This window comes from Aethalodelphis obliquidens, unplaced genomic scaffold (assembly GCF_003676395.1).
Source record: "Aethalodelphis obliquidens isolate GAN/ISIS:26980383/991018 unplaced genomic scaffold, ASM367639v1 scaffold7, whole genome shotgun sequence".
In the NCBI taxonomy this organism is placed as follows: domain Eukaryota; kingdom Metazoa; phylum Chordata; class Mammalia; order Artiodactyla; family Delphinidae; genus Aethalodelphis; species Aethalodelphis obliquidens.
Window position 1 is genome coordinate 6,085,825 of NW_020837951.1, and position 14,661 is coordinate 6,100,485.

The 14,661-nt window shown below is 43.7% G+C and overlaps 1 protein-coding gene across 3 annotated transcripts in view; it reads right to left on the minus strand.

The window, feature by feature from the left end:
• The window catches only part of GPR107 (G protein-coupled receptor 107), a 43,644-nt gene that overhangs the window by 13,751 nt on the left and 15,232 nt on the right, over positions 1 to 14,661 (minus strand). For 2 of the 3 annotated variants that reach the window (XM_027104536.1, XM_027104535.1), the window contains exons 2-9: positions 13,528 to 13,650; positions 13,169 to 13,219; positions 12,838 to 12,917; positions 11,659 to 11,798; positions 9,731 to 9,768; positions 8,091 to 8,147; positions 4,081 to 4,191; positions 3,597 to 3,730 (exon numbers count right to left, since the gene is read on the minus strand). In XM_027104536.1, the coding sequence (XP_026960337.1) occupies positions 3,597 to 3,730; positions 4,081 to 4,191; positions 8,091 to 8,147; positions 9,731 to 9,768; positions 11,659 to 11,798; positions 12,838 to 12,917; positions 13,169 to 13,219; positions 13,528 to 13,650 (734 nt within the window). The remainder of the gene's footprint in view (positions 1 to 3,596; positions 3,731 to 4,080; positions 4,192 to 8,090; positions 8,148 to 9,730; positions 9,769 to 11,658; positions 11,799 to 12,837; positions 12,918 to 13,168; positions 13,220 to 13,527; positions 13,651 to 14,661) is intronic. The other variant, XR_003432442.1, reaches the window with a different exon arrangement.

Consider the following 14,661-nt stretch of genomic DNA (forward strand, 5'->3'; position numbering starts at 1 on the left):
GTAGGAGCATAAGCCGGCACAGGCACGCATCCTGGCGGGCAACCGGTGGCACTTAGCGAAATTAAAGGAGAGCTCCCCGACACCCAGGGCACCTGCTTCCGAGAATGTACTTCAGAGGCTGCAGACCCCTCCGGGGACAGGGAGGAAGGGTGGATCATGACAGTATGGGGAAGCAGGGAAATGAAGACAACCTAGGGGTCCACCATTAAGGGGGTGGGTGAGTGGAATGGGGACGCTCACTGTGGATGACATGGAGTAGCTGGACAGTAATGAACTGGATGTGCACGCAGCCATGTGACTAGATCTTAAAGAGGATATTCTGAGTGAAAAATGTACAAAAACAATACCTACAGATGGAACAGTTTATATAAATTAAAAATACATGCAGGGCTTCCCTGGTGGCACAGTGGTTAAGAATCCGCCTGCCAATGCAGGGGACGCGAGTTCGAGCCCTAGGTCCAGGAAGATCCCACATACCACGGAGCAACTAAGCCCGTGTGCCACAACTACTGAGCCTGCGCTCTAGAGCCTGCGCGCCATAACTACTGAAGCCCGTGCACCACAACTACTGAAGCCCGCACGCCTAGAGCCTATGCTCTGCAACGAGAGAAGCTACCGCAATGAGAAGCCCGCGCACTGCAACAAAGAGTAGCCCCTGCTCGGTGCAACTAGAGAAAGCCCATGTGCTGCAACGAAGACCCAACACAGCCAAAAATAATAAATAAATTAAATAAATAAATTTATATAAAAAAATACATTCAATACCAATAAACATTATTTGTTTACAAGAATACACAAATATCCCCAAAACACATACTAAACGCATCTGAGTGGCTGGCCGTGCGGGGAAGGAACAGGAGAGGGGACAGGAAATAAAACAGGAGAGGGCCTTGCACAGAACGATAAGGAGGGCGTGTCGTGAGCTGACGCACACCCAGTTTCCGGACTGGTTTCCTCCCTGGTACTTTCCTGCTCCAGTGCCTACCTACTTGAAGGTCGAAAGGGAAGTCAAGGCCAGAGTAGTCTGTCCCTCCTGAATAGTAATGAGATTTACCCAGAGAGCAGAACCGTCAAGGGCTGTGCTCACCACACACCCTGGCCACCAAGACTCGCAGTCCAAGTTACAGCATTGATGGCTGGGCCGTTATGTGAATGAAGGAAAGATCTCGGGAGCCACATCGACCTGGCTCACATGCGGGTTCCACCCTGACGACCTTCATTTCTCTAGGCCTCAGAAACCTCTGCTGAAAATGGGCCAACAATGGCCTCAAGGAGCCATGACATCCAGTGCCTGGCTGGGCAGAGAGCAGGTACCAAACCGATCAGCTGCCCGCGTTCCCTTCCCACTTCTCCGTGCTCTGGGGCCCACAACAGAACCACAAAGGCACAGCAAGCCACTCTGGGTCCCAGGGCCAGCTCTGTCGGGGGATGCTAGCCATGTCTCTCACTTCCCCGCTCAAGGCCTCAATAGACAAGGCAAAAAATCTCTCAGTTCCCTCCAGCACTAAGGGGCTACAAGTCTCTGAAATGCGCTGGCAGCCCTGGAGTCACATCTGTGACGTGACTCACATGGTTGGCTGTGAGACTCCTGGAAAAACACGGGGATGGGGGCTTCCCTGGTGGCGCAGCGGTTAGGAGTCCGCCTGCTGACGCAGGGGACACAGGTTCGTGCCCCAGTCTGGGAGGATCCCACGTGCCGCGGACCGGCTGGGCCCGTGGGCCATGGCCGCTGGGCCTGTGCGTCTGGAGCCTGTGCTCCGCAAAGGAAGAGGCCATGGCAGTGGGAGGCCTGCATACCGCAAAAAGAAAAAAAAAAAACACGGGGATGGGGCAGAGGGCTGAAATGATACGTTTCTGTATATAAGCTATACTTCAACAAGAAGTTTAAAATACGTTGTACAAAGTAGGTCAGCCTCGTTTAATCACAGGTTTTAAACTGCTGCCACGATTTTATATAAGTGAACCAACGACAATGACTGTTGCATCGCTAACTAAAAGGAAATTAAAATACCACTGAACATCTGGCTAAACTATTTTGTATGTCCCTCATCTTTGCATAGCACCCTGATCTGCAAAACACTCTTGTACACATCATTTCAGGGGGAATCACATAAGAAAACTAAGGATCTAAGACTTTGAGGGGAAGGCAGGGCAGTTATGACTGTCCCGGTTCTGTAGCCGAGGAGAAAGAGGCTTAGAGCGAAGGAAGGCACACAGGCAGTAAGAGTCACAGCATTTACACCTGAAATCAGGTCTCCGACTCCTAGTTCTTACTTTTCTAATAACGGCAAAAGCAAAACTTTCTTAAAAAAAAACAAACCAGGGCTTCCCTGGTGGCGCAGTGGTTGAGAGTCTGCCTGCCGATGCAGGGGACGCGGGTTCCTGCCCTGGTCCGGGAAGATCCCACATGCCGCGGAGTGGCTGGGCCCGTGAGCCATGGCTGCTGAGCCTGCGCCTCCGGAGCCTGTGCTCCGCAATGGGAGAGGCCACAACAGCGAGAGGCCCGCGTACCGCAAAAACAAACAAACAAACAAACAAACAAACAAACAAAAAACCAAACGCCGCCCCCCAACCACCTTTTATGGCCTGAATTTGTAGGATTCTTTTTTTCTTATTAATGGCTGCCTGATCTCCAGTCCAAACATGATTATGTAGGGTTCTTCACAAGTAAACAAGACACAGTTCCATCCAGCGGATGTAAAAGATTTATAACAGACAGGAACCAGCAACCACACCCAGCAGAGCCCAGTACCCGAGCTGAACATGTCCACTAGAAGGCAATCTGGCCACCAGAGGTTAGAGATCTCACTCTGTCCCACCGCTCCAGAGAAAGAGGTATCTGGTACTTGGGGGTGCTTAATTATTGTATGAATTTAAATCCATATTATAATACCATATTCACATACCATCATTTACACAGTTCATGGGCCTTATACTATAACAAACACTTCACACTATTTTTTAACTGAAAATTAGTATTGTTTTCCATTTAGGGGGAGGGACACAAACACTCCCTGCACACACACACTGTTGCTCCCCTCAAGTACCAAGAACAGGAAGTTAAAGCCTCAGGGAGTTCAGAAGAAAGGCCAAGAGTCAGGCAGGTGGGCTCTGAAGAGCTTTTCTCGAGTGATGATCCCCTGGAGGTCAGTATCTACCCTGCCCAGGCTCTGTGCTGGGGCCTTCAGCGCTCAGCAGCAACTCCATGCTCCCACCAGGCACTGGGCTGTCGTCACTCATCTCTTAAGAACAAAGAGCCCCTGAATGGGACCAATGTGTTCACTCTGAGTCCTGGACTCCAGTGTCCTCGCTATGGAAATGTTTTGCTTATACATTTTATTTTGCTTGTGTATTACTGAAATATTTGGATTTGCTTTTTAAACAAAGCAATGGGAAGTGAACAAACACCAAGGCATGCAAAGGCCTCCCAGGCGGCAAGGCTCCTGCACGGTCTCCCTTTGTTTCGGGGAACATGCCCTTTGGAGAGAACAGGATCGCCAGTGCCAAGTCCTCCAGGTCCAGAAGACAGCAAAAGGTGAAATTATATAAATCCCCGAACGCTCTTGGATGAAGGGCTCGAGGAGGTGATAATTTACCGTCGTTTTCGAAGGATGTGAATCCAGATTGTCCCAGAGAGCAAGAAGAAAAAGGCCATAGAAATGTATAATTTGGGGAGAGGAATTTCTCCCGCTGAGAGGTAGCTGTCAGGATTCTTCTCTGTGATCTCGATCTGAAACCAACATGACATTAATTTTTACTTTTCAGAAACAGATCATCCCATATTCAGCAATCTGGAATCTTAGCTGTTTCATGGAAGTTCAAGAAAGTGAGTACCAGCAGATAACAACCACATTCTTAATGCATAGGCTGAGAGCGTAAACACACCCTAAATTGCTTTATATTTTCTTATTTATGAACCCTCTGCTGAAGTATCCTGCCCACTGGCATAAATGTTATTTTGGCCACATGTTTCTCTTACTCTGGCTTAAGTGTTCTTAAAACTACTCTCCTAAAGAAATACCTGTCTCCCATTTTACACGGCTGACAACACCCACATGTGAGTTTCTGTATGGTACTCACATCGAGGCTGAATGAAAACTTGTCGTTAGACCGTACTTCACTTCCAGGGCATTTATGAAAATAAAGACTGTAGAGGCCTTCTTGGTCTTCAGTGCTGATGTTAAAGAAAAACTGAAAGTGAAGAAGAAAAAAATTTAAGGGTACCCAAATCCTCGGCTAAAATTTTAAATCTTAGAAATAAATCGTGAATACCATGAACAGAAGAAAGCAGACTGCTTACTCAGATAATCAAACTCTCCCAGAGCAGAGTCTAAGCAGACGGCTTCTTATTCTGTGATACCCTCCTAATATTCTGTTATAACAATTTTCAAGCTAACAGAAAGGTTACCAGAATTATACAGTGAATACCTATGTGCCCACTACCTAGATTCTACAATTAACAGTTTACTACACTTGCTTTATCACATATCTATCCATCAGTGATGGGTTTTTGCAGAAGTCTGCAGAGCTAACCTAAGATACAGTTTTCTAGTTTTCAAGCCCACATATTGTTGTTTTGCTCTTTGGTAAAAAATACTTCTGAGAAAGAAAGGAGGTTCATCTGATACTTGAAAAGGTAAAGGACCAGTATTCCCTCATCAAAATTTACCCCTATGATTTTAAACAACAGTAACAGAGGCTACATTTTCTACATTTAGATATTTTTCTTTGTTTTCAACAGTATTTCACGTATTCAAATGAAGTTTAATGCAAATTTAAAAATGTATATATATAAAAAGATCACAGAATGTGACACTTTAATCAATTCCAGAGAACATTTTACTAAAAGCCTAAAATATACTGATTAGGGTTACATATATAGGTGGTAAACTATGAAGAAAAGGGAGGAAATGGTTATAACATCTTTCACGATAGGGGCTACTCTAGAGTTGAGAGGAGCATGAGGGCCACAAGGGGGCTCTGGGGTGTTGGCACTGTTCTAGTTCTCGTCCCAAGTGATGGTTACAAAGATGATTATTTATAATTACGTGTACTCAACGTAAGTACTATACACTCTTCTATAGGTACTATATCTCAAAATTTAAAAGAATGGGGGGAAAAAAGAGACATCTGACAAGAAGACGAAAAGAAAAGACCAAGAATTATTCAAGCTGAAATTATTAGCATTAAACCATGTCCCAAACTCTTCACTGTAAAGTCAGAGCATGTATTCCCGTCCACCCAAGGTAGCCACAAAAAGAAAACTTTTCTAAACATGTAATTTTAATTACAAAAGTAAGACTCTCATGAAATTTCTAAAAAATATTTTTTTAAAAAATCAATAGGGGGCTTCCCTGGTGGCGCAGTGGTTGAGAGTCCACCTGCCGATGCAGGGGACACGAGTTCGTGCCCCGGTCCGGGAAGACCCCACAGGCCGCAGAGCGGCTGGGCCCGTGAGCCATGGCCGCTGAACCTGCATGTCCAGAGCCTGTGCTCCGCAACGGGAGAGGCCACAACAGAGAGAGGCCCGCGAACCGCAAAAAAAAAAAAAAAAAAATCAATAGAACCATCATGGTGGATCAGAGTAGACACCTGACACTTGAAGGAAAAAAAACAAAACAAAATAAAGCAAAAATGAAAATTTTAGGGTTGGGGTAAGCCCTGACAGTCCCTTTCCAGCTCTAGGTAGATAAACTATCAGACCTCCTCTGTGGATGGAGCAGAAAAGCTCAGAATGACCGTACTGTCCAAAACTGGGAGGACACTGGGTAGCAGAACACTAAGGAGCCACCTGCCGGCTTCTTTACAAGGAGAGGGGAAGCCAGGGAGAAAGCGAGCGGCCCATTCTGTGTGCTGCCTGTTCTATGCATCCCAAGAACCCTATGAACTGGCTTTTGAAGCAATTGTTCTGAATCACCACAAATGCTGCTTTCCCCTCAGTACTCACCTTGACACAAAGCACTAGTAACTGACAAATGTGTATCCTATAAATGCTTTCCTTTTGTGACTTAAAAAAGAAACATTCAAAATACTTATTTTATTAACAAACATTTTAAAGTGAGGGAAAGAAGACAGAAAAGTACCTTTTGTATTTTCTTAAGAAGGTAGTAAAGCAAAGTGATTAAACACATGGGCCTTGGAGTCAGACAAACCTGGGTTTGAACCCTCCCCTTGGGCAAGTTACTTAACCTCTCTGAGTCTCAGTTTCCTCATCTGTAAAAGGAGAATAATAATAGTACCTAATTCACAGACTGTTGGGAGGATGAACTGAGATAATGATGACATGTAAGTACTTAGCACGATGTCTGACTCACTCATTCATCTCCATAATGACTGATGGGCAGCCTGTTATGGGCCAGGCCCAAGATGAGGAATTTCATATACAGCAGCAATAAAGCAGATAGAGGGCTTCCCTGGTGGCGCAGTGGTTGAGAGTCCGCCTGCCGATGCAGGGGACGTGGGTTTGTGCCCCGGTCTGGGAAGATCCCACATGCCGCGGAGCGGCTGGGCCCGTGAGCCATGGCCGCTGAGCCTGCGCGTCTGGGGCCTGTGCTCCGCAATGGGAGAGGCCACAACAGTGAGAGGCCCGCATAATGCAAAAAAAAAAAAAAAAAAAAAAAAGCAGATAGAAATCCTTGCCCTTATGGCTACCTTCTAAAGGGAGAGACAGATAATAAATACAATAAATAAGTACAAGTATACCGTATGTTGGAAAGAAGCACTAAGGGAAAAAACAGAGCCAGGGTGGGGCGGGGGGTGCTGCATTTAAAACAGGGCGATTGGAGGAAGCTTTGTTGAAAAGGTGACATTTGAGCAGAGACTTGAAGGAGGAAGAAATTGATCACACAGATTCTGAGGGATGAATGTCCCTCCAGCAGGTACAGCTAGAGCAGAGCCCAAGGCCTGATCTTTTCTACCAGCAGCAAGGTGGCCTGTGTAGCTGGAAGAGAGTAATAAGCAGGGGGTGGGGAGGAAACAGGAGCTGAGGTGAAAAAGCTGACAGCAGCTGGACCATGCAGGTTTGCAGACCACGTGGAAGGACTTGGGCTTTTACTCGGAGACAGAAGGGAAGCTGTTGAGGATTCAGAGCAGATGAGCACCCCAAAAGCTCTCAGTTAGCTGTTAATACCGATGGTCACTAAACTTAAAAGAAAATATAAAAATTGTTAGATAGGCAAAAGAATCTATGGTGAAAGAAATCAGAATAGCAGAGGCAGGGGTGGGGGACTTTCGGAGATGGTAAAAATACAGAGAATCTTGAGAGTGGGTTATGTGGGTGCATGCAGTTGTCAGAATTGACTGAACCATACACGTAAGACCTGGGCATTTCCCTCTAAGCAAATTATACCTCAATTAATGAAAACTGGTTAGGAAAGAGACAGTGATCCTTACAAATTAATGATGAAAGATTATTTGTATAGTGCTTTACAAAGCACTTTTATTTTTGAAGAATGATACACCTAACAACCCTGTGAGACACGTGCCCTCATTTTCCATTTTCAGATCATTCAAGAGCGAGGTTCAGAAGCTGAGTGAGCTGTCCAAGGTCACCAGCTAGCACATGTGCTCTGAGATCCAGTCCAGTGTCCTCCCCCGGACCCCACACATGGGCTGTGATGCTGCCATAAACACTCACGTGCAGTTAACAATGGTGACAGCTGAGCAGGTCAGTCAGGCCTCTGAGGCTCAGTGAACTCATCTCTGAAATGACAACATCACCCTAGAAGATGACAATGGTCCTTTCAGGTACAGAAGTTTGTGTTTCTGACACACTCTGAGTGGGAGGCAGCATGGGATTGGAGAGGCAGAGGTGTGGGGACAGCCAGGGAGAACTGGGTTGGAATATGGGCCTTCTCACTCACACTGAACATAACACTCTGAGTTATTCTCTCTCAGAGATTTATGATTTGCTAAGTGGTGGGTAACAATACCCACCTTGTAGGTTTGTTATGGAGAGAGCTACTGTATTCAAGTGACTGACACATAGCATACCTACATTTCTACTCCTCAATTCAAAATTTCTATTAAAATTCACCCTTTTACATGGTAGAGAGAAATTCTACGAAGCTTGACTGAAAGAGAATACATACCTGAAATGAAACTGCCCCATCATTATTACGAACAGAAAAGGATTTCTCTCCTGTTGCCTAAAAAAGACATTAACGACCTATTTTAGAATGAGACTGGTGGAAAAAGCATGCTAATAAAAATAAAAATTTTAAAACTCCAGAACATGCTTTTCTTAAACCCAAGCTTTCTTCAAAAGCTCACTGAAAAAGAAATTCACCATTTTTTCAAGATGTATGAAATCACCTTTCACAGAGAATGGTAATTCTTTACCCATTTCCTTTTCTCATCTACCTCTTGTCTCTTCAATACCCCATATTCACTACTGAACACCTCTCTAGTCTTAAAGCTTCCGCTAGACAACGGATGCCAACTCAGGTCACACCCTGACACAGCACCTGGGCTCTATCCCCGACTTCAAATGATCTACAAACTGCCACCAGTACGACAGACTGAAGGTAAGTAACAAAAAGAAGGAACTACTGACCCATGGAACAACATGGGCGAACCTAAAATAATTACGCTAAATGAGAGAAGACAAAAAAGAGTAGGTATTGCATAATTCATTTATAGCAGCTTCTGTAAAACTAATCTATAGTTACAGATCAGTTGTTACTTAGGGACAGGAAGGTGACAAAGGGACAGGAGAAACCTTTGGGGTGATGGACATGTTCACTCTCTTGTTGTGGTGGTGGTTTCATAGGTATACACACAAGCCAAAACTTATCCAATTGTCACTTTAAATATGTGCAGTTTATTATATATCAATTATGCTTCAATAAAGCTGTTAAAACAAAATAAAATACCGCCATTTGGATGTCCCATCACTGAAAAATCAAGATATCCCAAACCAAAACTTTCCCGTTTTTCCTTCTGCTATTTCTACTTCCTACACCTCTGGGGGGGGGGGAAAAATCTACCTCTTCTCCTACCCTCCCACCAGCCCCAAATGACCTCCCAGACTGATTGCAAAGCTCTGCTCTAGTTCAGATCCTCATCACCCTAAACCTGTATTATCACAACAGCATTCCTCCTGGTCCCTCTAGTTTCACTGTCTCCCTCTCCAAGGCTACCCTGCACATTCCTTCAGAACTATGACCTTCCCTTAACACCTTCTGCATCACATTCCATCCTTGTCAAGAACACACGATGACTTCCTGTTTTCTGTGCATCGATGCCTTCAACTTTCCAGCCCTCTGTTAACTAAGACACCTCTCTCTGCTCCCAAATAGGTAGCTTTTACTTCCAATAGGCCAGTGCCCAGCACCTGCCATGCTCATCTCCACTTCCGGTCTTTGCTCATGATGGCCTTCACCTCCTTCGCTCTCTTCTTCCCCAATCTACCAAACTTCAAGCCCTGGTGACGCCTCTCTCCAGAGGGCTCTCCGAGAGCCCACTTCCCTCTCCTCTCACTATCTGAGCCTCTATCATGTAAGTGCTGTATAGCTCAGCACTCAGTCTTACTTTGAAATTGTTTCCGAGTGCCTAAGTTATCTCCCCAAACAGAAGGCAACCCCCTGTAGATCAGGCATGCAGATGTATGTGTGCGCACCTGTGTGTGTACATATATACATATGTATATACATTCCTATACGCACACACATACACAGACAAACATATTACACCCAGGAAAGCTGAGAGCTTAAGTCAGGTTATTTCTTACCTTTGAATCCACTGTACTTCTTTCAGACTTTCCACTGTCTAGAAGCAGAACCATTTAAGAGTTATTATTGCATGATTCAGCTCATATGTATATTACAGTATCATTTTATGAGACTCTAGCTCGTCTAATATCAAATAATTGAAACAATCAAAACGGTGAGGCCACGTGCCATCTTGTGAAATGCCATCTGCTTAGAACCCCAAGCACTCCTGAGCTGTAGAAGCTGCAAATGGCAAACTGTTCTATTATAAATGCAATCTAATAAATGATAATATTCAGTACAGACGAGGGAAATCATCTCTAAATAACCTAGTGCATGTTACTGTCAGAGATACCACGTGGAATGACTTCCTTATCTTCTAAGTAATTACATTTGAAAACAGATCATTGTTTAAAATACATATATATCTAATACATGAGATTTATTTATATACATGGAAAAATAGGAAATAATATTAGCATAAAGCATACTATTTTTATTTCCACAGCAAGGAGTGTAGAAATTGCTAATGACTTCTTTCAATGAACAGAGAGGGCAGCTGTGTCTTATTTTTACTTAAGACCCTCTTCGTGAGGAAGACAGCATCTCAAATTCCCTGCAGGAAGGGAGAGAGTTTCAGAAAAAAATAAGGAAAAGAAGATTTTCTGCCCAGGGAATGGTTATGTGAGCCTGAGGAACCTAGACGAGGAGGAGATGGTGCACATACGTGAAACTACATCATCACACAAATGTAACATTTCTGCACATCTTTTAATCTGGGTTAGAATTTTGACAAACCGAGAAAAAGACACATAAATAATACAATAAATAGTTATCTTTAAAGCACTCATATAAATTATTAGATAAACCTAACGGTTAATGAAAGAGGTGACAAATATAAATTGGTTAATCAACATACGGAGGAAAAGAGCAGCCTCAGTAATAAGAGTGACTTCAGGGCTTCCCTGGTAGCGCAGTGGTTGAGAATCTGCCTGCCAATGCAGGGGCCACGGGGTCGAGCCCTGGTCTGGGAGGATCCCACATGCCGCGGAGCAACTAGGCCCGTGAGCCACAACTACTGAGCCTGCGCGTCTGGGGCCTGTGCTCTGCAACAAGAGAGGCCGCAACAGTGAGAGGCCTGTGCACCGCAATGAAGAATGGCCCCCGCTTGCCACAACTAGAGAAAGCCCTCACACAGAAATGAAGACCCAACACAGCCAAATATAAATTAATTAATTTAAAAAAAAAAGTGACTTCAAAATCAAGACTACCTTTTTGCCTTTCACTTTAGAATTTAAAAAACAAAACAAAACCAAAAACCCAGTATTGTCTAGGACATGGTGACGTGGGCACTATTCTTATATATTTCCCAATAGGAGTATAAATTCACACCACTCATGTGGAGAGGAATGAAAATATGTATCAATATTCTCAAAAGTATTCATATCCTTTGAACCAGAAATTCCAATTCTGGGAACCCATCCTAAAGAAAGTTCTACATATGAAAAAAAATCTACAAATAACAATGTCTGATGTAGCAATGTTTTAATATAATAGCATCAAGGTTGAAATATGTCTCTTTAAGGGGAAAGGCTGAGCAAATTACAGTATCCATTTAATGGGATATCTGATAAGTATGAAATAACTTAAAGTTGAGTGAACAGGGATGCTTATAAAATTATAAACGTGTATGAGTTTTAAAAATCAAATATTCTAGACTTAGGAAACAAGTTTAGAAGGAAATATAAATTACTAAAATTCTAACACAGGGAGTAAGGAGAAATGACGTTTCTTCTCCCATATTTTCCACATTTTTCTTTGTTACATATTTTTATATCACCTCAAAAATAAAATAATGCTAAGATTGTATGTGTTTTTACTCAGGAACAAAACAGAATCTACAGATCAGGGTAGTGAAGAAAATGCTCGCTTCTGCCTCACAGTTTACCTTGTTTTTTCTGAGTCTGGCTCCCTGCTGAAACAGCATTAACGCCAGGCTCCTGGCTCTGACCAAGGACTTTCTCATCCTTGCTGAAGATGATCTTTGGTAACTGGGTACCAGCTTCTGGTGGAGATCTTATTCGCACTCTATATTCAAACAAGACAGAAGAAAAAGAGTTCAAAGTAATGCTTATGGCCAGTAAGTGTTCTAAGTTAGGTGTTGTTTCCAGCTCTAAATCCATCATCTCATGCAGTCCCATGATGTCCTATGATGCAGATTCTATTGTCCGCATTTTACAGATGTTGAAATGAAAGCTCAGAAAGGTTAAAGAACCTGCCCAAGAGTAGTAAGCCAGTGAGCAGCTGGGCGAGGACCTGGGCAGTCTCACTCTAAAGCTTAAGTTTGTAGCAACCATACAATTCTGAGGTACACATTCCCCCCTAAGTATGTGCAATGTGTTCAACAAATTGGTGTACAAGGGAAAAGGAACAAGAGGTAAAAAAAAACCCAGTAAGATGTTAAAGTGAAGCCGTGGGGAGCACGCGAGGGGCAGTGAGCATTATTAGTAGCCCGCCTAATATGCATTTCCTCCCTTCTCCCTGCTTACCAGACCGCAATTTTGTTTGCCCCATCCCGCCTGAGGAGGAACCAGCAAGTTTCCATGCCTGAGTGGACACGCAACCTCAGCTGGCACCATCACTCGTACCAAGGGGCACGTGTCTAGCACTGAACGGGGAGGAGCCTTCCTCTCTTCCCCTCAGCTGGATGCAGACAACGCACTCACCTCACTGAACACACCATGCTATTTCACACCACTCTGCCTTTGTATATCACGTTCCCTTTGCCTAAAATGCTCTTCCCTTTCTTACTCATCTGTAAAGGCTATTCATGAGAAGCGTGGTCGCACCAACACTTCTCTGAAGCTTTCCCTTCTCTTCTGCAATCCTCAGTCTCTCTGCTCTACTACTTCTCTAGTTTGCTGTGATCGTTTGTATTGCTCTTCTGTCTCCCTCATCCATCAAGAAGCTCCTCCAGGACTGGACCTCTGTCTTCCTCATCTTGTTTTTAATCTCCAGCACTCAGCAAAACATTTGGCATGTGGCAGACAATAAATGGTAACTTAACTACCAAATTCCCCCTAACTTTACTCTAGGATTGAACTGAAGGATTAGTAGAATTACTTACTCACTTCTGGAGATGTCTAGGATTAGAAGGGTGACAGAGGCAGACTGTTTCTTTAAAATACAGTAATTCACATCTTCATCCTGAGAAAGGAAGACCCAATTACACACCACCTTATTCATTCACACTAGAGTAAGAACAAAACGTTTTCAGGAACTAAGCAAATAAGTGGCCCAGACTCCATTCAAATAACACAACTGTGGGTGCTCAGAGATGCTTGCAAGTCAAAGCTGCTACCACCTCAAGAAAACAGCACTGACGGAAGCAGGGTGTTTCCACCCAGTGTCTTGGGTTCGAGTGAAGGGAGTGATCAGGTCACGCATTTGACGCTCACCAGATAAGAAGAAAATCCATCATTCTTTGTGCGGTCTAGGCTGAATCCAATCTAAGAGGAGGTAAAAACAATGGAAGTAAATAACCACATGATGCCCGGGCGCCCTTACCTTCATTACTCCAAGAGCAGAAAGGTGACTCTTTTGGTCTGGCCACCTCTTAGTTTCCTTAGCATTCATTTTGTAAGAAGGATCAGTTGTTACTAAAATTATTCAAGAATTACAACTTAACTGCTAAGAATAAAACTATCTGACGCCCGCTCACAAGTTTAATTTTCTCTACATTCTGATACTTCATATTTAAGTATGGGGTGAAGCTTTCACCTAAGCAACAGAAAAGATCTCCTGGAAAGGCACTTACAGTTGCGTCCTTGTCTGTGGCTCCTTGAGGCTCACTCACTGAAAGGCTACTGACATTCACCATCATGTACCCATTCTTGAAGAATCCAAAGGTGTTCAGATGAACCTTATGCCTCACATCATCCTAAAAGGATTTGCAGTGGTGGAATTAGTAACATGGAGAAGTTAACTTGATTAGTTAACATATTCATTTGCTTGGAAAACTATGGTTACCTAGTTCCCTGCTACCTAACCAACGTTTCTATATATTCAGTAATACAGACAGCTGTGTTCTTGTTCCAAAAGCTGAAGAAGACTCATCAGATACTCATAATATAGCAACAATTTTGCAGAAGGAAACACACAATAGATTCGATTCATTCCAGTGTATTTGTAAGGGTCCCGGGGGCAGACTCGATGGCCTGTGGAATGTGGATTCCAGGAAAGGAGGAACAGTGTTTTAGTCATCCTCCCATGCTTCCTTCAAGTACAAGGCCTGGCATCCAGTAGGCACTCAAAACATGGAGGCGGGAGGAAGAGGCCAAAGCTGCTCCAAGAATGCGCTCATTTATATAAACCTTCTGAGGCGCTTTAGTGTAAGCGGCTCCTCCCACTGCAGGACAACAGGACTATCTGAACGTTACTTGAACCTATCTCAAAATGGTGATTCCAATGTCAACTCAGTCAACAAATTTTAGGGCCAATGGAACAATGATATTAGTGAGTACTTCTAAAGTTGAGGTTCCACAAAGACGCTTCACATTGTGCAAAGTCATGAGTTTTATATTGAGAATTATTTGCCCAAATGTGCACAGTTATTAAGCAGCTCCTGAATGCAAGGCATTATGCTAAGCACTTTTCTAAAACTCGGATTTGGTTCTTCCTCAAATCCGCAGAGCCATTAATGGTAGTGTTTGTTTCTTGCTCATGTTTTAGAACTCTATCCGCTGTTTCTTTCATTTTAAATATAGCTCTCTTACAACATACTGAGGAGCTCTGAAACCCCTAATTCTGTTCTTGGTCATCTCTGCTGACTTTCCTAGCAGTTTGTTTCTTTGTGTGAGGGGTAACTTTTTATTTCTAGACGTGGAGCTTCTGGACTTCAAGAGGTAGTCTAATTGCAAACACCAAACGCCTGTGATGAGAGGCTAAGGAT